We start from the raw sequence: 24,028 nt of genomic DNA, 5'->3' as shown, positions 1-24,028 counted from the left end.
ATCGCTCCTCGGTGTATTTAATGTATTTTCTTTCCCTGTTCTCTCCATTGATCCACATCTGCTTATATTTCTGTCTCTCGCACTCTTGCTCTCTCTCTTTCTCTCTGTCGGTTTTATTCCCTGACTTCTTTGCTGTTTTTCTTCCCCTTTCTTCTTCCCTCTCTTCCCTCCCCACTGTGATGTTTTTCATTCAAGTAGATGTTGTTTATCCTAGTGGTCTGGCAGCGGGACATTACACAGTAATGTCCTGCTCTTTGGTCCTGACTTCCAGCCTCCTGATGTGTTGCAGGCATTACCCACCAGAATCTATGCAATCTTAGAACCGGTGTTCCCTGTAAACTCTTCAAAGAAAATGACAGAGTATAAATTCAAGGATTACAGACACTATTGTGAACTCAGTGACTGTAAGAGCCATTGTGTTGATGATGGTTCCTGTGGTGCTGTCAATCTCAAGTAGATGTGTGAAGAGCTCTTAAAATGGTGAATTTTAGAAATTCTTTCTTGTATCTATATTTCCAAAGGCACTTCAATAAAGTACACAAATCTCTGTATGACACTGAATGATATACCATATGCAAACAGGATATGAAAATACAGAAACCGTTCTATGTGTAGGAATACTAAATAATCCATCTTCATGTAAACAGGATATGTGTTTTATAACTGAAGACGTTGGCTTTGACTGAACTATGACTTGCATTTCACTACTCCTTATAGACTAAACAATGAAAGATTTGTGCTCGGATTTTCACTGTAAGTGGGTAATATTTCCAAACTGACAGGGTCATTCCATTCAGTTACGTGAAACAGGAATTGGGGGCATTGGAATTGTTTCGTTCTAAATTGATTTTGACTGTAATATGGCGCAGGGCAATCCACTGACTCTAATCTATAGCATCACTTTCTCCAGTCTGATTCTACTATATGTGGAGAGTTATATGATTCAGATAAGATTTAATCTGACTATCTGGCAAAAGACCATTTTTCAAAGAGAGTGAAGCAACATTCTGGAGTCAATCTAATCTACATTCAATCTACATGGCTCTCACCCACCTCTTTATCAAAAGCCATTGTCATAAGGTTCTGGAAATCATCTTCTGCCCTCTTTCTCAGTCAAAGGATGACGTGTGATTTTTAAAATAAAAATAAAATATAGAGAAGGCGGCTATCAATGGGGTAGGGGAGTGGTGTTGACAGGTATTCTCCAGTTTATCCTCCATTTGAATCTCACCTCCTGCCAACTGATCACAAGTGCTAACTTACTTATAGGTGATCACAGAGAAATTCACAGTCTGTTGTATCCCAGGACCATTTAGGTGATAAGTGGCTTCCAAAGAGGCAGTATAGAGTGCAGAGTGTCACTGAAAGCATTTTGTTTTGAGTGGCATTAACTCAATAGTAAATACATTTTAAGTTCCTTATTTATTCTTATTGTTATCCTTCAAGACGCAAATACAGCCAGTTTTATCTTATGATTCAAATTGAAATCTCTAATGAACTCCACAATTCATTAGTAATATAGTAATGCCATTGTTTTCCTGGTATGAATATTAAAACTCACCCTTTCCTTTCCTGCTGAGTCTTTTGAGCAAGTGATCAATGGGAGGAGGAGCTGCAGCTAATCTGATAGTTGTGTTAATTCTTACCATTAATCCTACACTTTGTATTATACCTGAACAAACTGAAAGACTTTTCTGTGATACCATATTTTTCATTACAAACAATTTACAGGGCTCTTTTGCAGCGATGAAGTATACATTAACTAATGTATCGTGTTTGCTTTTCAGTATATGAAACAATCAGGGACTTTTTAAACTAATACAGAAATTGTAAAGCACTACTGTACTATTGATGTACTTACTCCTGGCTTTAACATTTTATTTATAACACTATATTGTGGTGGACGTTAATATGAAATCCATGTCAATTCAATATCAAAAGTGCAAATTAAAGAATATTCAAATATTATCAAGTTATTGAGGGCAGTGATTCAATTCTATCTCCTTCTAAAACTACTTGCCCCTCATCTTAATTAGATTGCAGCATTATATTTTCTGTCTAACATATAGCGTATTGAAAATAGTCCTTGCCTATAACACTTTTGCAGATGATGTTTTGCAGTTGCTACCTTCATTGATGACAGCACAAAATATATCATACTTTTCTGAAATGTACGTTCTTTCTTTATAATAAATTAGAATAGCACAAACCACATACATTATCAGATACCCAGGAAAAAGTTAAAAGTTTATACTGAATCTCTTAGTTCATACGACATTTATAGTTTATAGACAATTTACAGACATTTACAGTTTGATTCTCATAAATCTCTAATTTTCTGAATATCTCTTCACTCCGAGTGACTTTTCCCAATTATTTTATAAAATAATATCCTCACACAATTACAGGGTCTGGAATGGACATCCATTTCCTTACCTCAAAATTCCTTCTAATGGACATCATAATCAATGCCTTGGAACGTCCTCTCGACGTGAAAACCCATATAAAAATGTCATTTTGTATTGTGCAGCGGAGAATTCTATATATCAGCTATCCAAGGAGAATTGAATTCATGCATAACAGAAGGCAATGGGAGGTTGTTTGATAGAACAAACCTGATTTTACTCTTTGTATCTCAGTGCTGTCACAGTCTTGGGAAATATATATACTATCAACATATACACAGATGACACAATGCAGCCTTGGGTCGAACAAATAACAAAGACACGGTTTGAATACCTTGGCAGGGAGAACAGCCAAGCATTAATCTTATTTTGGGGCTATTTTGTTTAACGTTCTGTGCCAAATTGAGGGCTTCACAAGGCTCTTTAACCCTCGAAACAAATCTAGCTCATTTTGTTTTACTAAAGGTTAATCAACTTTGAAAACAGATATTGAATGGTTTGATTAGATACTCATATTGCATTACACCACAAAATGTAAATATTTTGTATATTTCTCCCACAAAATATACAGTCAATTCACAGTATATTCTGTGAAGCACTTTGAGCCGTCTCAAAGACATCATAAGGTGCTATATCGAATGCAACGATTATTATTATTACACTAGATCATACCAACACATAATTTCTAGCAGTGTGTTTGCTGCTGTGAAAAACCTATTAAACTAACCACCTGCAATATTCTGATGACTGCAAAGTAAAACATATGGACAATTTGATCCAGTCTTAAAATAATTAGTTTACTGAAGCTACATTCACCTGACTTTGTGTCTCATTATAATAATAATAATAATAATCCTTGCATTTGATATAGCGCTTTTCACGTCAGGAGGACGTCCCAAAGCGCTTCACAGAACACACTGTAAAGTGAATTGACTATATTTGTGGGCGAACGCGGCAGCCAATTGCGCACAGCAGTGTCCCACAAACAGTCGTAGATTGAAAATGACCAATTTATTATTTTTTTTGTTTTGGAGGGATTATTATTAGGCTCTGTGTGGAGTAAGGAAACTTGCCCAAGGTTTCACCCTCTGCCTGGAATTGAACTCAGGTCTCTCGCTTGCAAAGCGAGTGCTCTAACCTCTGAGCTACAGGACTCCACAATTATCTGACTGAATGCGTAGATGAATCATGAATTAATTTGGATTCTCTCAGGCCTATTATTCTAGGTATACCAGTGTAAGACTGTGTTGGAACTGTTTTGTAAATCACAGTACGGAGTCAAGTGATTTTCGAAGAACTGTTTATTTAATGCTTCATAAAACATAAAATTTCAAAACTAAATGTCATAATTCGATGCAAGCCTTGTTCATGTGATGCAATCACCTTGAGAGATTGTACGCTGTCTCCGTTACTAATCATAGCTATAGTTAGGTCACACCTGACGACCAAATAGCTTTGTATCCAGTGTTTGTTTTACAAGTGCTGTTGGCCATCCCTATGGTCCTCTGCTCGCACTTATGAACTGAATTGAGCCAGTGGTATGAGCATGAGCATCATCAGGTCTGACATGCACAAATTCCGTAACTGGGGCTCTACTGTACAACCTTGTCCTTGGGATATCAGTGACGCCAGAACAATTCAATCCTTACACATTCCAGGCCTGAGTTCAGGCATTCCTTCAGTGACAAACATGCGAGAAAAGTTTCAGGGTCGAATAGCCTAGAAACGCAATAAATGTGTGCCATCCGCTTAACAAAGCAGCTCGCCCAATTCACTCCCAACAACAATAATTCTGAGACAGACAGTCTTCGCTTCACGATACTCGCAATACTGGTCGTCAATTCGATGCTGCATTCTTTCTCCTTACATTAACATTCGTGCAAAAGAGGACAAAAAAAAACAATAACAAAGTTACAGAATAGCTAAATTTGATAGTCGCTATTAGGACATACGTGCAATAGTGCAATTTTCCTGTGCCACTCCGATAATGCAGGTTTATTTTTTTCATACTGTCCAATGGGACTTTTCGTGCAAAAAAAATGTTCTTTATTGACGTGCTGGCTTGGCATTATTGCCTTTGTTGCTCTTTTTGGCTCTGGATGTCACGTCTCTCGGTTGTATGCGTTTCTCTCTGTTCTGATAGCCACTTCTTCCTTTCCTCTTATCCTGTCGGAGTTTCTGATCCCAGTTCTGATATTCACAAAGTACCAACACAATCCACATATTATTATGTATTACTTACCATATCACTTTTTACCGTGCTCTTCACAGACACGAGCAAATACAATGTACAACTCAACTCAACAACACTATGATCGAGAAGATGAGTGTTTAAACGTTAGCTCTTTATCATCTCTCTTTGGGATCATTTAGTGATACTGTATTATCCTTCAGAACAAATTATAAATCAATAAATCTTCTTTTAACAAGTTATTTGGCCGTGGCAATCAATCGTTTTCACCAACCGCGTTTCCAACAACCGTACAGACAAAAAGGGATGATACAAAACATAATGGTTCATTCAATCCGTGCAATCACTGATAAAGAATCCTTACCTTAACCCTTTTGCCAAGTCGATCCTTCCATTTCACAGCTATGGAACCCTCCACCAAAAGTAACCTGTCGCAACACAGAATAGCATTCACTTGTAATGCTGACGATTGTACGTTAAGAGCAATCAATTGAGTTGACTTTTGTGTATTTGTTGATATTTAAGTTGTCATACAACAATAAGCATTGCATTATATATAGTGCCTTATCACGTCGTTGAGACGTCTCGAAGCGCTTCACTGTAAAGTGAATTAACTGTATATTTTGTGGCACCAATTGAGCACAACAGTGTCCCACACACAGTCGCGGATTGGGACACCAAATTAGTGTTGGTTTTTGTTGAAGGGATTGTTACCGCCGGAAAAGCAACCCATCAGTTAACTAAGAACCGGGCTCCAACTTACATCTCGGTAAACAGATGCGTGTGGAGTAAGAAAATTTGCCTAAGGTTTTAACCTGCCCGGGAATTGAACCCAGCTTCTCTCGCTTGCGAGGCGAGTGCTCTAACCACTGACCCACTATTTGTACCTGGCTCGCTCTTCGTCTTCATAACCCATGATAATGTACTCCTCATTGGTCCTGATCTCAGGGCAGAGACATGCCGAGCTCGTGTGAAGTGTGACTGTCTCCTTTGGAATATTCACCAGGGAAGATTTCAGCACCTCCTTCACTTGCACAGTCGTGGCAACATCGTGGCATTTATTTCTTACTTCTTTCACTCTGGCTCGAATAACTGCAAATGCATTTCCAATGAATCACACAGTAACCGAGTCCTCAGACATCGTCCAGCAAACTTGATTTCAGCATTTTACACATGACTCAGAAATTTGTGTTATTTTCCAGACTGCAATGGAAAATCAGTCAGTGGTCAATTGAATTTAAAGCATGTGAAAGTATGAATGATAATAACCCATTGCAAAATAATGCTTGCATTTTGTTCTAACCATCTTAGTTTTTGTAATTTGTAATTCTGCAGATTTAACTACATACACAGTTTGTACAGTCTTAATGAATTTTTTTTATCATTCAAGTATGTGTATCCACTTGTTTATACCTAATTTTATATGCGGTGTAACATTTAAGTTGCAAATCCCTGGATTGTAGGCTAGGAAGTTGTATGTTTTATTAGGATTGCAAAGTAGCTCTAAGATCAAGTCATGTGCACTGAAGCATTTATATTGAATGGCTCTGTATTTCTATCTATAGCATTCCCAGAAACAAAAAATGATAATATTAATAATAATCCTTGCATTTGAAATAGTCTTCATCACATCGTTGAGACGTCTCAAAGCGCTTCACAGAATATATTGTAAAATGAATTGCCTGTGTATTTGTGGGCAAATCGCAGCAACCAATTGCGCACAGCAGTGTCCCACAAAGTCATGGATTGAGTGACCAAATGTTTTTTTTTGGAGGGATTATTACCTCCAGAAGCGATCCATCAATCGACTAGCAACCGGGTCCTACTTATTACTAGGTAAACAAGCGTTTGGAGTAAGGAATCTTGCCTAAGGACCTCCCTCCGGCCTGGAATCGAACCTGGGTCGTCTTGTTTGTGAGGCGAGCCCACTAACCACCACATTACGGGACTCTATACGCCAGTCAAGATTAAATACATTAGCTTTGAAAACGTTTTTCTGCTGCATAGTATTGTACTTATTTTCCATTGCCTCTTTTCGATCTTATTTTAACACAGATTGCTGATAAAAGATATAAATTCCCATACGTATGCAAGATTTACACGTAAAGTCCTATTAGCCATTTAAAAAATAAACTTCATCAGTGAACAAGGGAACTTTTGACAGGCAGGACCATAAATTGTAGGAAAAGGACATTCCATGCACATAAGAAAATGATATTCATCAATCTTCAAGCGTCTTAAATATTTTCGATGTCTCAAATTGCAATGTGGCAACACTTAGTCGAACAACTTATTTATTTATAATTCATTATCGAGCTGTTTATAATTTCGCCAGGGATAAGACAAACTTTAAAAGCAAAAAGGAAAATAAAATTTGTGCCTGGATAAGTAAGTTGATTCTGAGATAATTTAACCGCATTTCAAGTGTATATTGACTTATTTAATCTTTTTTTAAAAAATAGTTTATTTATACTCAATCCCCTTTTGCACGTAACTGAAATGTGTAATGTTTTGCTTTGGGGGAAATGAAAAAGGGCCTTGTTATAACATCCTCAGTCACTGCAAGAGCAAGACTTGCTCTCAGTTCGGCAAAGATTGCACTCACCATAATTATAGTTGTTCCTCAGGTAAACCTTCTGAGTCAGCTTTAAAGTTGGGCACTTGCAACCGTCTGAGCACAGGAATACAGGAAAGGCATTTAGCTTACTCCAAAAGACACATAGAAATATATTCGTTAAAATAATTTAGCTGCAACCGCCACTTGCCCCCTTCCCCTCGCGCCATCAAATATTGACCATGAGACATTGAGTAAGGGTTTGGATCTGATTTTAACGATCTGTTAAGAGATGAAAGAGAATTAATTCAACGACAACAACTTGTATTTAAATAGCGTTCTTCGGGCTATTTAACATCTAGGAACTCCTCAATAACATTGAACGTACTTCCAAATAAAGTCTGATCTCTCCTCGCCTCTGGATGGAGGATGGAAGGTTAGCAAAACAGGAGAAAGACAGTTACTCTCTGAAGCCTGGAGTTTGTGAAATTCGGGAGTAACAAATTGGGGGTGAGGAACATGTGACCGTGAGAGATCTTTGGGGTGGGAAGAGAGGCTGGGACACTTGGCGAAGTCTTTGGAGAGGTTGAGTCACCTCAGGACTTATTATGACTTGACCCTCTAGAGAGTGAGGAGCTCGTTGAATCCCAGTGGCTCATGGAGGAACTTGGGGGGAAGGGGAGGCTAGGGGGGAGGGAAGTTATCCCACTATGAGCTTGTGTGACCAGTTGAATGGCCAAGAGGAGGGGCTCCTGTGAGATACCAAGGAGTTGTGAGAAACTCATTAACACATTGTCTACCTGGGGTAATGAGCTGCCGAGGGTACTGTGAAAAAGTAGGAAGTCATTACGACATTGTTTTTTCCGGGTGGGGGTGTGGGGGGTTCTAAGGGATTTTGAATGAACTATGTAAAGTGGGGTGAAGGAATATACTAATTTGACTAAAAGCATATGTAACGATGCTACCCCCACTTGCACTTGTAGGGAGAGGATATACAGTCAGACTAATAAAAGGTTTTCCCAGCGCACTATTTCATTCGAATTTTCCAATGTCTATCAAATTTCAATGTCATTTTGTCAGTTTCCAGTAGTACACTGGGGCCAACCCATTGTAAATCTGTGGTCTGACTGGTATTTTCTGAGGGTGAGCCTGGCAGCAACGTGCAACTCGACAGTGTTACACTACAATTCTGAAGTCGATTAGGCTGATAGCAGAATGGATTCTGTATCAGATTTTTAGCATTTGATATATTTGCCTTGTGTTGAATTTTCAGGAAGTGCAATACCTGAAAATTCAAATCAAGTCTGATTTGCTCTATCTTTTCAATCAGGAAAGACCTAACTACTATAGCCAGTGAGTGTACTCCTTGCTCTATGTCCAGGGATTGAAACTACTGGAAAAAAGGTATCTGAAGTAAGTAGCACCTCCCTTTATATAAGCGTAAATTTCATCAACTACTCTCCTTGCTGAATGCCACCCATCTTGTAGCTATCCAGTGACCATCTAGCAAACATCCACCAGTTTTCGGAACTGTTCACATTTGGGACCATTTTAGGAGTGTTATTTATGGTCAGAGAACGCATTGAAACCGCCACAGTTATGGTCATTTGTTAAATAAAAATAAAAATACTGCACCAATGTCAGATTTGTAAACCATAAAGAGCGACACATCAGACAGACTAACCATATTCTCTTAGCACACCATGACATTCAGGGATATTTTAAGGGACAGTGGGCAATTCTGCTGCTTGTGTATTCCAGCCTCATTCTATTGAAAGATAACATAACTGTAGCATGGCTTTGCAGTAGAGCTATTAAGATTCACGTGCATTGCCTTGAATGCTTGGTTGCATCGGGAGACCAAGTATCAAGTATTCTTTTAAACCCAGTTTAATTGAGTTTTTTTCTGCTTGGTTCACAAAGTGAAGTGAATCAATGAGCTACTCTAATGAGCAATTCTATTAGAAGCATATGGAAAGATTCACAACTGGAGTAGAATAACATTTGCCCGCTTACTGATAGCAAAGTGGAGATTAGATAAATTATTTGCAAATTACTCACCGCTTCCAGTGCTTCTGCAGTCATTACCATTAGAATGGATGGCGATGTCTGGGGATGTTTCTTGAAGAACAATAAAAATCATTCAGTCACAATTTCCACTGAAGGTTTTTGATGAACCGATCAATGTCCATGCTCACTCTAACACCTTATTCAGCACAAAAGCTGTTAACTTTAGTTCTCGAGCTTTTGGAAATGCAACAGGTTTATGTACAGATATTTTAATAGACTTTTGTAGGCAATTCAGCTTCCAATTGTCTACTTAAAGTGTTTAAATCAGTATTCTTTCAGCAAATTATTTAATGATATAATGCAACTTCATTCATATTTAGCTCAGGAATCAATTAAAACTGGTTTGAACGTAATTGCATTGAATGCATTTATGTTCTCAAAGTCGATATTCTTTGTGATCTGAATTCCGAGTAAACTTAGTGCTGACTATTCTTTGCAGCTGCAATAAAACTCTAGCTCAACATTTAGTTCAACAAGAAACTTATTATAATACTTTCAGAAGTTCAGTGAATACAGAAGATTTTTTTTACTGAAATCAGACCCTGCTTACATGGGAAAAGAGTAGCTATAATAATCCTTGCATTTGATTATAGAGCTGCATCACTCGCGGAATATATTGTAGTGGATTGATTGAATGTGTATTTTGTGGACAAAATTCTACAAGTGAGAAGCACTCTTTTAATGATGAATACCTTTTGTTTTCAGCATTGGAGACTTTTGTTTTGGAAGAAGAATACCTTTTAATTCAAGTTAATTCGGGTTTTCTTCGAGCTTCTGCAAGCAGTTGCGTCCACCGTAGCCGAATGTTAACAATTATCCTTGCATTTGATACAGCGCCTAATCACGTCTTCGAGGCATCTCAAAGCGCTTCGCCGAATATACTGTAAAGCGAATTGACTGTATATTTTGTGGGTGAAATATTGTGTATTTATACAATATCTATTTGTATGTATATATTGTATATATGTACACAGACACATAAATATATATTATATAGGTATGTGTATTAATGTGCCTTATCACATATATATGGGTGTGTGTACGTACTGTAAATGTATGTATACTGTACTCACCAGGTGCATCCACTGTCACGATAGCTTCGGGAGATATACACACTCCCCGATCGTACATGGGGAACTCCTCACAAGCCAGATTCTCTGGCCAGCTGTGGTTGTACCTTCTCATGATGGGCTCGCAGCCGTCCCTGGCTCTCTGGCACACCGACTTGCACGGCTTGATGGGCTCGTGTTGGAAGTCGATGGTGCAGATGGGGGCATACATAGCGCAGAGGAAGAACAGCAGAGCCGGGCTGCAGTTGATGCCCACCAGCCCCTCGTACTGCTCGATCGCCAGCACAGCGTTATCCTGTGTGCTGTGGTGCAGATGGTTGGGCATTTTGGTCATGTTCCAAGGCATTGACCTGCACATGGGGATCCTGATGGGCTCACATGCAGCGGCTTCCACCAACTCCAGGCAGCTCAACCACACCACGGCAGTGGACACCCCTAACCACAGCACGCTCACGCGCTTGAACATTTTCCGCTCTCAAGATCGAGGTCGCTTTTTGAGGACGGTTTATCGGTCCCCTCTGTTAGGTGTCTGTCCCCGTTTTTGCTAAATAAAAAAAGGCACCGGGTTCCCCAACAGCTCTGGGAGATGGCGAGTGAGTCTGGTGGGTGGGTTTTTTTTTCCTAAGAGGCTGTTATTTTCCTTCCTGCTTGAAATTAACCAGACTCAGATTTTTTTTTTTTTTTGCAGCTCCCCCCCCCCCACCCCACTAAATCCTACCTTTCCTTTGCTCTCTCCCTCTCTCTCTTTCTTCCTTCCCTTTCCCCTCTCTCTTTCCCTGTCTGTCTGTTCTCTCTCTCCTCCCTCCCTCCCTCTCCCCAGTCAGCTACTGAGTGCATTCAGAACCAGCAGCCAAAAAAACAAGCACTTTTTATCCCTTTTGCAACCAGCAGGTCTCATGACGTGAGTTTGTCGTCTTCCATTTGCTCAGATAGTTTCATCATGAATGATTTTTGCAGAGGGATCTCAAGTTGTTTAGGATTTAATTTAATTGATGATCCCTTTTCTCCCTGTTTTTTTCCCCCCTCAAACAGTGACTCTTGTTCAATGAAAGCAACAACAGACAATGCTGTGCTTTTCATTTATATATTATGTATATATATATATATAAAAATAAAGACAGGTCAAGATCATTGCCAGAGGCTTAATGAATCCACCACTTTAATAACAGCAACAAAAAACAATTACTCTAGAATTTAAAGTTTTTTTTAAAAAAAGTTCTAATGTTCCAGGAAAATAGACCCAAATGTTTCAGTAAATCACACCTTTTCTCCCTCCAGCCCCTACTTTTTTTTTGGGGGGTAATAAAAGTCAATCCTCTAAAAGTAATACAGAATGGGGTTTTTTTTTGCAAGCAGGATGGACTTGCACGTATTTTGAATGCCACTGTTCTGTTTGTGTCTTCTTTTTTATTTGAAAGAGAATTACCAGCAAATTACTGTGCATGCAATTTGTTTCATATGAAAACTGCACTTTTGATCATTCTTTTGAGTGAGCGATCAATAGCAGTGGAGGGAGGGAGAGAGAGAGAGAGAGAGAAAGAGAGAAAGTAGGAGCTTTAAATTTGTATTATTATTTATACATGACTTTGTGATTGAGTCATGCTTTTCTTTCGGGTTTTGCGTGTAGATGTGGTTTAATAAGAGGGCAAATCATGAAATCGTTTTTAAAATCTTTTTGAGTTTCTTTTTTGGGAGGGGGACAGAAATGAGACTGAATTCTGTGCCCAGCCAGTGATTTTCAGCTTGTGTGTGTGTGTGTGTGTGTAATTGGAGGCTATAGCAGGCTGTGTAGTTGGATTCCCCAAAGCAATTTTTTAGAAAGGTTCCCATTTATGCAAAAAAAACAATCTCTCATTTGTCTTTGCTACTGTATTTTCATCTTTTTTTTACACACACGCACATACATACATATTTTCCCTATTTAAGAAAGTTGAGTCTTACTGGAAAATAATAGTAATCGTCCTTGCATTTGATATAGCGCCTTATCACGACTTTGAGACGTCTCAAAGCACTCCACAGAATATACTGTAAAGTGAATTGACTGTATATGTTGTGGGTGAAATGTTTTGTATGTGTTATATTTAAATACTCTATATTTAATATAACACGTACAACCTATGTATGTTACAGCATTTTGCTTCCCGAACTCAGTTTACCTTCCCTTCTGAAGTGTTTGGGATCTGATAGAGATTTATAAGATCCATAAATAGAATAATTCCCCTCCCTCCAATTGCCCTGATAATCTTGCTCAGAATACAACTGACAAGTTCTTTACATGCTTTCCATAGTCAGTCGTCCACAATTGTCTCATTACCTCTTCCCACACGCAGATCAGTCTTCAGTAGTTATATTTATATTATTCCCGAATGCAATGGCCATTCCCTTGTCCCTATTTCCTTTCCTCGTGGCAATAATCCAGTGAAACTATGTCAGAATTAAGTATCTTATAAGTACATACTCTGTCCTCTTCCTTTGCTTCTTGGTGATATATTCTTCGAAGTCCTGAGAAACTTTCAGCTGAGTAAGCGTAAGAGTACTATATATAAGGGTGTCAGAAGTAAATTTACTTTGCCACTTTCAATTGATTTGGAGAGGCTCTCCCTGTGCTAGATGGAGCACTGTATGGAGGGGAAGGAAAAAAAACCTAAGTGGACCAGTTTCTTCCTGAAGAAGCATACATTTTTGCCCTTCATAGAACAGCACTGTTAGCAGCAGATATGAACACATTTATGGCCACACTATCTCATTCTTCCATCTACCACCTACAGCTGTAAAGTATTAATTTAGAAGGAAGTGGGCATTGGCAATGACTGCTGTTTCAACAGTGGTTTTACCATTTGCGGTAAGACTAACAGAAAAGGCAGCCTTGTTTTGGAGTAATGATTTCAGCAATATCAGCCTTGTCCAATTTTTGGCATACAATTTTAATGGTATCCCTGTCTATATTTCCAGATAATAAAAGAGCCTTGACACATCGTTTGCTATAGCTTTCTGTATCCTGCGGTGGTAATAGCCCAGCAGCAAAGAGCCATACTTTTAGATTCAACATTCGTACAACTGGATTTTGACTTGACCAATTGACCCGATAAGGATAAGGAATCCAATCAGAGATTACTTTAAATGAACTTGATACTTGCTTGTGTTATCCGATTCAGTTCTGTTTATATTAATTATTGGCATGTTTTGCTTTTTAAGGGATCTTTTGCTTAGTTTATTTAGACTTATTGGGTTTGGCCACTGCTATTGCTCTCTTTAACACTTTGTGTTTCCTCCTGATTTCTCTGTGTTATTTTCTTTGTATGTTATTTCTCTACAGGAGGCTTGTCGCCACTGCAGAATAATGCAACAGGGTATGGATTAGTTCTTGTAATTCTTGCTTCTGAATGACAATCGTGGTCTTGAAATACAATTAAAGATCTCAGCAGTAATACGATCACTCTTAATCAGTACTAACCTTTTGACTTGCATTTGTGTCAGCCTGGCACATTGGTAGCAATCTCACATGAGTCAGAAGAGTGGGTTCAAGCCACATGTCGGATACTTGGATCGTATAGTTATAGGCGATACTCCAATGCTGTGAAGCAGTATCAGTCTAGAGGGTATTGCATTGCTGGAGTTGTTGTCCTTCAGATGATACGTTAAACTGAGGTCCCGTCTGCCTGTTTAGGTGGATGTCAAACATCCCGTGGTACTATTCAAAAAAAGGTAGTTTCTCCTGGTGTCCTGCCAACAATTCCCCAAATAAAAATTGGCACTCACCGCATGGCTGATTGTGGGTCACTGCTGTGTGAAACTGGCTGCCGCGTTTCACCCACAAAATACACAATCATCCACTCTACAGTATATCCCGTGAAGTACTTTGAGATGTTTCAATGACATGATAAGGCACTATATCAATGATTTTTGTTCCAGCAACACTACATTAAATAATAAAAAAATTGTTTGGCATAAAGCTTTAAAACATCAAAATGTCTCACTGTGCTTTACTGAGTTTTCTGTATAGTGTATTCTTTTTGAGTGCATTGTGAATATAATATAAAAATCATTGTACAGTACTATAATTCAACTATTCTCAACCCCAATCATCTTTATGAACAGTCTGTTAATGGCAGCAATATATCTGCCTTGCAGGGGTTCACATGCTAACAATATTTGGACTACTAACTCATGAGAGTGTGTTTCCCAGGAAGGAGCCAGAACTATTGAACAGACAGTCTCTGCTTCAAACAGATGGGTTTCCTGGTAAACATGGAAATTTCTCAAATGGAATCCTTCCAGGATACCTTAATAGGAGCCAGCTTTTAAACTTTCCCCATGAGCAGTCTTTTGCCAGAGGAATGCATTTTGATATCATACAACAGCTGCCATCTTTTTAACCAGGCCACAGTACAATAGCCAAACCGTATCTTAGAACTCACGAGGCTGATGTGAGCAACATCTATGTTATACCAGATGCTGTTGTAGCTGAACTTCCATCGGTTACACAGACTTTTGTCTTACACTCGCGTGTGTGGATACTGCATCTATAAAATCTCCTAGTGTTAGAAAGACAAGCAGGCAGACATTTACCATACCTCCAAGAACCTTTCTGAATAGCAAAGATCGACTTCAGGGAAACAGGTAGGCAGGGAGCACACACTAATCTACAGTGATGCATCAATAAGTTACAGCTGACAGTAGTTCATCTCTTTGCAACAAACATTTCTTTTTTTAGGAATAGCAAAAGGTCAACATCCCACTACAGGACCTTGCTTTCAAATCCAGTCTACACGATGGGATGACAGGCTTTTTTCTATGCTGGCAATCTACATCAAGTTCCCAGTGGGCAAGACTAATTAGCTATTTTAATCCTTTTACTGACACAAAAATATTATGTTTGTTAAAAAAAATTGTTCGTGTAAATATTGTACAGCACTACAGTAGTGATAAAACATGTGATGAGTAATTTATTTGGGCTACATTCATCTGAATAATTGCTGTAGACTTTCATATGAAACTGTACAAAATACTTTGAATTTACACATCATGTGGAAAATATTTTAAACTGACAAATTCTGAATAATTCACCTACAAAATACAAGGTGACTACTTTACAGTATGTCCCGTGAAGCACTTTGAGATGTCTTGCCACTGTGTCAAAATGTTATTGTGACAATGACTATTGTTATTACGAAGTTATCCACTATTCTCTGGGTTTTCTCCTATTCAAAAATATTTTTAGAAAAACTTTCTAAAGCCTATTTCACAGTATTCCACAGATGTAATGCCCTCATCTGGTGCTCAATGGTTTAGTACCGAAACAAAGTCACAGCCCATTCTACACGAGATACATTTATGACAGATCAAAGCATGTCCTGAATTTTAGTTGCCATCTTTTATTATCCGTAATTAGTTTTCCAGTTATATAAGCCTGAATGTCCTCCATTGAAACAAAAGTGATAAAGGAGACCTTTTACATGACAACTCTGTTAGTTTTGCATCTGCCAATGCTTTATCTAGTCGAAACGGATGTGAAGGCAAGAACAAAAGGCATAATTCTGATTGAAAAAAGGACAAAGTGGTGATTGGGGTGTGTGAAAGGAGATTAAAAACAGTGCCATTAATGCAAGTGGCATTATTCAAAGCTTCTATTTCAAATTCAAGCAGCAAAGCATAACTGTTTGTGCACTACATTGAAACAAAGTACGAAGGAGATAATAAAACACCTGATAAATTGCAAAATATTTGATTTATCTATCACTTCCAGATAAGTATTCTATCACAGAACTGCAAAACTAACAAAAAAGTCTATGGACAACACGATTATGAAGAGAATAACTTCTTAGTGGACTTGTTGTAATCTATCATTTCATATAAAATACCAACAGATACAGATAATCTGTTCAGTGTAATAAATTAATGTATACTACAAGTACATATTTTAGCCTTTGCACAGGACTTGAATATTAGTTAGGTTTTGAAGTCTGCTAAATACAATAACACTTCGCAGATAAAAACAGAAATCACTGGATAATTGCTAAATGTTGCCAAATCAGTGTAAAGTGTGCGACTTAGAACAACAATTCAGAAAATTTAAAAGAAGTTTAAATGTTCATAAAGGGGAAACTCAGGGTTTTACTATGATGTACGTTCCATCATACAGTGCTTTCTTGGTTTGGCAAAAACTTTAATATGCCAATACGCAAGACTGAAACAACCATCCATGAGCTTTATTTTGTGCTGCTTTCACTCATACAATACCATTTCCTTTTATAATAATACAATTCATCTCGTTTAAAGATGACTCTTAACAAATTTCTAAAACTGACCTCCTCACACACAAGTTAACAAAAATGTGAACAATACTAAATCCACAAAACAAGTTTCTGAACATCTAAAACATGCCAACTCCCTCATTATATTTTAAACACTGGTTACACAAAGACAAGGGTATTAAGCTTGAAACACTTTCCTCACTCTGTGACGTACAATACTCGATAACCTTGATTTGGTGCCATTTCCATTTCATAACTAAGCTATCTATTGGAAAGAAAAGGCTACTATTATGACAGATGAACACAATAAGTTGTCCTACGCTACAAAAAGTTAATACTGTGTGCAAACTGACATGTCCAAGAATGGAACACTTGTAGTGTCCAGACCCAGGAGTTGTTGAGAACCAAGATCTTCACGGTACTGATCAAAGTGTAGACCATCTGGTTAGCTTCACAGTAAACACTCAATTCTTACTGCCAGTTTGTATGAACATCAAAAAAAAACTTTATCCTAACGAGGGCTGCTCTTTGGTGTAATTATGCCCTTGACATTCTCATTCGGTCCAGTTCTCTTTCAGAGTAATAATAATAATCCTTGCATTTGATATAGCACCTTGTGGGCAAAAGAGTACATCTTGCTCCAGCTGTTGCTTCTGCCATGATACTTACTTGTAGGTCTCATCAGCCTGATTTACTGTGGCATTTTTAGAGTAAGTACCTGTTGTGGTTTTTGAGCTACAAGTGTCATAATACTGTCTTGATAGAGGTTAACTCCAAGGTTACATAAACACATCTCTCAGAATTGTTTGATGCTTGGCTTGGCAAGTGCAATAAACAAGTCTTGAGGCAAGTCTTATGTACCTGAAATTCTATTTCTTTATTAATTCTGTGCCCAAAAGCATATTGATAGCGTTTTAATTAAAACAAAACTCTTGAGGAAATAAATAATTACTTCTCCGATAACAAAATCTTTTAGTTAGGATTGTTTAAAGGATTCTGGAAATAATACATGTAAAATGCCAATTGGACTTTTCGTTGAACTAGTCTGATCTCAAAATGGAAACTTTACACTTGCAAGTGTCAGGCCACCTTGTTATCAGATCCCACTTGATTGTTTGCATACAACTACACATTTAGTGGGTATATTACAGTATTATCAAACCCAAATTATCAAATTTCAAAATCTTACAGAAACCTATAAGATTATAAAGGGGCACGACAGAATAGATAGTGAGAGACTTTTTCCCCTGGTTGGAGAAACTATAAACTTCTTCACTCAGAGGGTAGTGAATTTATGGAATTCTCTATCCCAAAGGGCTGTGGATGCTCAGTCCTTGAACATATTCAAGACTGAGATTGATAAGATTTCTTGTGGATAAAGGGATATGGGGATAAGGTGGGTAGGTGGAGTTAGAATAGATCAGCCATGATCTTATTGAATGGCAGGGCAGGCTCGAGGGGCCGAATAGTCTGCTCCTAATTCTTAGGTTTTAACCCAGTTGTTACCACATTATACGGCACATTAGGTAAGCCAGGAATTTGGAAATTACAGGAGATTCCCATCCATTTAAGAAACAGTCCAGAACTCATAACCTATGTTAATAAACACATTGTGTAGAAATGGGCTCTTGCTCATGATCCTCTAATGAACCCATTTATTTGATTGAGTTACACAATACCAATCTTTAGGAAATAATGGAATTAAGTCTGGTAGTTTGATATATGCTACCAATGACAAACATATAGACAGTCCCAATTTAAGCACTGTGATGTATCAGGTTAGGAAGACAAGAGGAAGAATGGGATTAATAAATTGTTCGTCAGTGGATATGGTGCAGCTTTAATCGGCTATAAAGGGAACAGCTTCAAAAAGATAAAGACAGTAGAGTTCAGGCGGATGTACACTGAGAATACTTACAAGCTGATGCGAGGGCCCAATGCTGAAAATAACCCACTACATTAGTTGGCAACTGCAATTTTCCAGCCCTACTACGTAAATCTATGCTGAAGTAGATGTAGCCCTCAAGCAAAGTTGGAGGCTTAACCAGAATTCATTATGCGTAATACCAATATACACGTTTTGTTTTCAAAGTAACATTTTCTTTCCTTTCACAAGTGTCTTTGTATCGTGCACCACCCAGCAATGTGGGCACAGGCAGGCCTGCTGCCAGTAGCCTGCAGTTGCCGCTCTGAAACGGATTGTTTAGCTGGAGTAACAGACAATCCTGCATCTCGAATTTACTTCAGAGGAAGAACAGTTAAATCAAATGCCAGGCCAGATGAGAACAATAATAAGCATTTTTCTGGAGCTGGTAGGGGTGCAAAGGCTAATGCCAAAACGCCCACAAATCTCTGTTGCTGTAGGCTATCTGATTTGTTTTCAGAACCAGGGCTCCCACCATTAATTACCATAAGCATTAATGTCCTGAACTCCAAACCTGTGAGGCAATATTTCTGCTGAGCTAGTGAAAGAACCAACATTTAAATGTGGCTTTCACCAAACATTTATGCAAATAAAACATTCAATGTTGTGGATGTGAAGTAACCTAGTGTTTTATTGTTCGTTATGGAAGATACACAAAAACTTGAAAAATGTAAAACATATAAAAGAGATTAAAGGCTAGCAATTTATCAGTATTTGATAAATATTCATGAATGTTTATCATACCATACAACAGGGTACAATGGTAATGTGAAATTCAACAAGGTCTCCACTGAAGTTAGTTTTATAAAAAAAATTATATTATGCTTTGTACAAACATCACTTCTGTTGTTTATAAGAGTAATGTGCAGTGGATTGCTATAATTGTCTCTGTAGCTTTCAGCATTCCTATAGAAGTTTGACATAGTGTAATGTACTTTATTAGAGTAACTAATATTGCAATCATTTAAAATGAAAGGAAAGAGTATTGTAATAAATGCACAAAATGAACTAATCACCCATCCCATTCACTGTGAAAGCAACAGGTACAAATCACTTCTTCCCCTAATTACCTGAAATAATTTACACACAGAAGAAAGCTAGAACACCATCTAAAATAATCACTAGATGAATTTTCCTCCGCATTTTTAATACAGCATTAAGGAACGAGAGGTTTTCAAACAGTTGTTTCATGTGCATGATTGATGATTTTTAAAAACTTAACCAACAATCTTATGGTAGTGTAATTTTAACAAATGTAGCTGCTATTTAAAATAAAACTCGGCTTTACCACTATTCAGCAAATCAGTCAAGCATATTGATGACCTTAAAAGAAACTACTGTACTGGTCTACAATGCACATTTATGAAAAAATGAGTTTCATAAAGCTGCTCTTATATGATCAAGTAAAATAATTCAACAGTTAGTTTGCAAACCAATACTGCAGAACACTCAGTTAATCACATCTTGCCTCTAGAAGGCTCCAGGTTATGCAGAAGATGTGACACTTTGCTTGTAGACAGCATGGTATGCGTTTCGGAGGAGGACATAAGGGAAACAAGACTCCAGCAGGTCCATTGTCAGGAAAGGAGATTCTTGTACAATCTGAGGAAAATTCCAACAACATGACAGAACGCTGATTAGGTACACTGCGGCATTTCAGTCAGCCTTTTCAGTGACAAAGATAGACCACTCTGTTGCTATGCTTATTTAACAGCTCAAGCAAACTACAAGAAAAACAGTCTTGTTAGAAACATTCAACAAAACGGTAAAAGCACCATAAATATTACACTGACCAATCTTTCAAAAAAGGATTTTGTAAGTGAGAAGTTAAAATAAACACTGTGTGTAAATTTCAAAGCCAGACAAGCTGGATATGTGCAGATTAGCTCATGACATAAAACATGACTGCTGAGGACAAATAATTACTGTTTTGTTTATACTGCTGCTTTTCAGAAGCAAAGGGGATTTCACTGGGATGAAAACATGACTGTACCATTCTAGTTTTTAGACAAGGCTACATTTTTAGTCGAACATGGCATTCTGCTACAAATGCCAAGTACTTTAGAGTCGATCAAATGAAGCCAAATGGTCTTTATAGAAAGAACTGTCCTTTATACAATTACTATAAGGAAGAATGAGGTAAAGGAGAAAGAACATCCAAAAGTGAAAGAAATCATAGGAGCACAATTTATGAATGGCCATCAGCATTGTAAACACACTCACCATATCGAGCAGGAGATAAACAGATTCTCGGTTTCTTGTAGTGGTTTTATCAGTCTCCTGTCCAATTTTTAGCAAACTTGAAGATGCAAGCTGTAAAGGAACAAACGTCTACAGTTACAAACATTTAAATCTAAGGCTCAGGGAAAAAACTAAAGAGAATGCCTCGTGTAGGATTCACTTGGAACGATCCGTGATGTTACTTCTGGCCTGCTCTTTGAGGCACTCAAGCGAAAACCAATGTAAATTTATGTTTTTATAAACAAGTCAGGAGGACTGGCAAATTATTTAGCTGAAACTGTTGGAAATGTCAGCTCTGCTAGTTGGAGTGCAATCTGCTTGAGTTGCCAGTCCCAGGTTAATTTGTATAGCTGTCCATGAAGAGACACTGTGTGCTGAGTAGAACTATTAGAGAGCAATGCAGTGTCCTGAGTTATAAGTAGAGACCGCAAGGCTATTCCAACTGGATGATGTTTAGTTTTCCACTCATGACAGAAATGGGATTCACGGTTACCAGTTGACATAAGGAGAATGTGTTTAGGAACTACCTACGCCAACACACTGAACTGTAAGAACTTCATGGAGAAAAACCGCAAGAGTTTCTATATTAGGCCCAAATTTGTTTGGAATGTACACTTTTACCATGGCTCCACTGACTGTCCGGAACATTACAAGGTGATTTTGAAGATCTAAAATTATTCATGACTCGGAATTTTACTTGACATTTACAATGTACAATGTGGTCCCTATAAAACTCTTGCGAAGGCTATACGCAGTCTACTGGGGAAACTAATTGACAATCAGATCTTTTGAAATGACTTATGGTACACATGCCTCTTTACAGTTTTGAACAGTCAGCATACCAACACTTGCATAGAACCTTGAAAGAAAAACTGCACTGTCAGGGTCAATCATAAAAGGGGCTGTCTACATACCATAGTTATACAATAGAAAAATTCAAGTATTTTAGTAATCAAACAATATGCTCATACATGGTAAGCATAAATATAGTTCTTCCTGCAACCTGACTCGGTTTTACCCAACAGTCTCTGTCCCATCAACCTCACAGTCAACAATCCCAATATCTGACTGAACTTCTACAGCGTGCACTGTTTTAAACAGCATCATTTCACACTATCAAGTAGAACTATAGCATTTTAAGTTAGAAATGCTGATCTTCAAGGCAGAAACCAAAAATCAAATCAATCTAAACAGCCGCTGTACCTACAGCAAGAAATTCTTTAAGACGGTCTTCAATGCTTCCCTTATGAATGGTGAACAAGGCAGCAGCGATTTGATTGATAGCTTTGGCCAAACAATGAATGTTGTTGCAATGCCCTGCAAAATAAAATGAACAGAACTTATTCTCAAGTTACAGAAAATGTACCACGATTACTAACAACAATGGGTTAAATAACCGTCTCTTTAATTCTACATTTACGAGTGCCGATAAAAAAAAACAAGATCAACAAGACAGCAGTGGTGAGATGGAAATATAAAAGTTTGCTTCGAGCTACAATTTCTTTGCACTCAGGGCATCTTTTCGCTCAGTCAAGTTAACAAGGTGGACATGAGCAGTTTGTTGCCTGATCTATATGAACCTTTTCTAAGCAGCAGAAAAGATTGCTGGCTAAGTTGTAGGATTGACTGTCAAACTTTTTGGGTCAGTGCCTTTGTTAGCTTTCCTCAGCATTCTTTTTCCAGAATACCTCCTGCAAAATAGGGCTACTGGGAAAGTGTAAAACTATATCACGCACAGGAAAGTAAGATTCTGGCTTGAAAAACCTGAGGTAATATTTGTATGGAAGGGACATATTCCAGATCAGGTTCAGTGGATCAAGATTATGGAAGGATTGGAAAATAAGAATCAAAACAGTCCAGGAAAGAGGGACAAGTAGAGAATGCCAAGGCAAGCAGCGAACAAGAATGGGGTGATAGGAACACAAGTTTGAGAAACCAAGAGCTTATAACAACAAGGCACTGACAATACTGTTTTGTGTCTTGAAAATGACAGCATCAAAAATCTTCACATTTCATATGTTCCATTTTCACATGTTTTTACCTTCGATAGCAGGACTATACTGAGACATGACATTGCTGGCTAGTGTTGGTAGAGAAACTGCGACAAACACCATAAGGAGGCAGGCAATCTTATATTCCTCCTCTGGACTAATGTTCTCTGAAGAATTGAAAGAAAATATTAATTAAGACTAATTTGTCATATAAGAAAAAAGTCAACTCATAAGGCATAAAAGGCTACCTTAATAAATAATACTAAAACGCCAGATCGGATTTGTTTCATGCATATTTGGTCAGACCTCACTGCATTCCTTTAACAAGTTCCAGCTACTCTGACCAACATTTAGCCTCGTCGCCAAAGATAAATGAAGTGCAACTGAGTTAAAGGAAATAGGTGACGTGTTACACCTAAAATGCAATGTTTGGAAAGAGTTTGCAGAGGAGGAGATTTGAGCCTGGTGAACTTTAATAAATTAATTAGTTTATACTCAAAACAGTGTAACTAATTTAAAATTAAATAGTAGAGATAAAACAAATTCTTTAGCAGATGTAGACAGGTCTCAAATCCCCGCAGCCTCCAGAAAGCTCTTGGGAAGGTAAGTAATGTTGATATTAAACATTTCACTGGCAATTTTGTGCTAGGGTCTAGGTTAACACTTTGAGTGCAAGTTTCATCAGTAATGAAGGATTGCATCAAAAAGATCAACTTCTCACACTCTCTCTCTGATAGTCATCTTTCTGATGTCCATTAGCAGAATTTTTATTTTTGCGTTTCCAGTATTCTTTTTTTTCCTTTTTCTATCTGTCCTTGGTGATCAATTATTCAACATTCAAAATCAACAGTTACCAGTTGATCAGTTATGTGATAATTTGTTTGGATGAGACTTGCTCAATAGTTCCTGTTCAACTATTTATTCAATACTGTCATTATGCAAATGAAAAAGACAGAATCCAGATTGTTTGTACAAATTGCAGCATTCAGAATTCCACACACATTGGGAACATTTCCTATTGTGAAAGAAGCAAAAATTTAATTCCAATTTAGATCCAGCAGGATATTGGAACAAAATCACTTACATCAGGTGTTAGGCTGAATGTTAAGTTAACCAGAATACAACCGTTCAGTATGGTTTTGCTGTTCAACCTAACCATATGCATCACTCAAAGGATTGCTTGCAGAATTCTATGTTCAGATTAGTTCCACAGTTTGTTTACAATCAAAGTACGAGATGCTTCAAAAAACACTTCATCCACCTGTGTGGTCTCCACTCATTTAAACTGAAATTATCTTATTAGTAACATGTCTACATGAGTAATTAAT

At 37.8% G+C, this 24,028-nt stretch overlaps 2 protein-coding genes across 2 annotated transcripts in view; both read right to left on the bottom strand.

Moving 5' to 3' along the window:
- Nucleotides 1-3,691: 3,691 nt before the first annotated feature.
- frzb (frizzled related protein) lies at nucleotides 3,692-10,993 on the bottom strand. Its single transcript, XM_007890110.2, has 6 exons — nucleotides 10,294-10,993; nucleotides 9,212-9,271; nucleotides 7,202-7,267; nucleotides 5,484-5,688; nucleotides 4,961-5,024; nucleotides 3,692-4,595 (listed from the first exon to the last, which is right to left on the bottom strand). Exons 1-6 carry the CDS (start codon nucleotides 10,754-10,756, stop codon nucleotides 4,452-4,454), a joined length of 1,002 nt encoding a protein of 333 aa, XP_007888301.1. The 5' UTR covers nucleotides 10,757-10,993; the 3' UTR covers nucleotides 3,692-4,451.
- Nucleotides 10,994-19,075: 8,082 nt separating this feature from the next.
- nckap1 (NCK-associated protein 1) overlaps nucleotides 19,076-24,028 on the bottom strand; it is a 41,204-nt gene continuing 36,251 nt past the window's right edge. The window contains 4 exon segments of the mRNA XM_042336131.1: nucleotides 19,076-20,070; nucleotides 20,692-20,781; nucleotides 21,917-22,026; nucleotides 22,751-22,867. Coding sequence (XP_042192065.1) covers nucleotides 19,954-20,070; nucleotides 20,692-20,781; nucleotides 21,917-22,026; nucleotides 22,751-22,867 — 434 coding nt within the window. The 3' untranslated portion in view covers nucleotides 19,076-19,953.

The sequence above is a fragment of the Callorhinchus milii genome, unplaced genomic scaffold (assembly GCF_018977255.1).
Source record: "Callorhinchus milii isolate IMCB2004 unplaced genomic scaffold, IMCB_Cmil_1.0 Scaffold6, whole genome shotgun sequence".
In the NCBI taxonomy this organism is placed as follows: domain Eukaryota; kingdom Metazoa; phylum Chordata; class Chondrichthyes; order Chimaeriformes; family Callorhinchidae; genus Callorhinchus; species Callorhinchus milii.
Note: the sequence above shows the minus strand (reverse complement) of the source record. Positions and strands in the feature narration are given on the sequence as shown.

Coding starts and splice junctions, on each gene's coding strand:
- frzb (XM_007890110.2), bottom strand. CDS start 10,756: ATGTTCAAGCGCGTGAGCGTGCTGTGGTTAGGGGTGTCCACTGCCGTG. Junction 9,272..10,293: donor CGTGACAGTGGATGCACCTG/GTGAGTACAGTA, acceptor TTGTTCTTCAAG/AAACATCCCCAGACATCGCC. Junction 5,025..5,483: donor GAAGACGAAGAGCGAGCCAG/GTACAAATAGTG, acceptor GTGTTGCGACAG/GTTACTTTTGGTGGAGGGTT.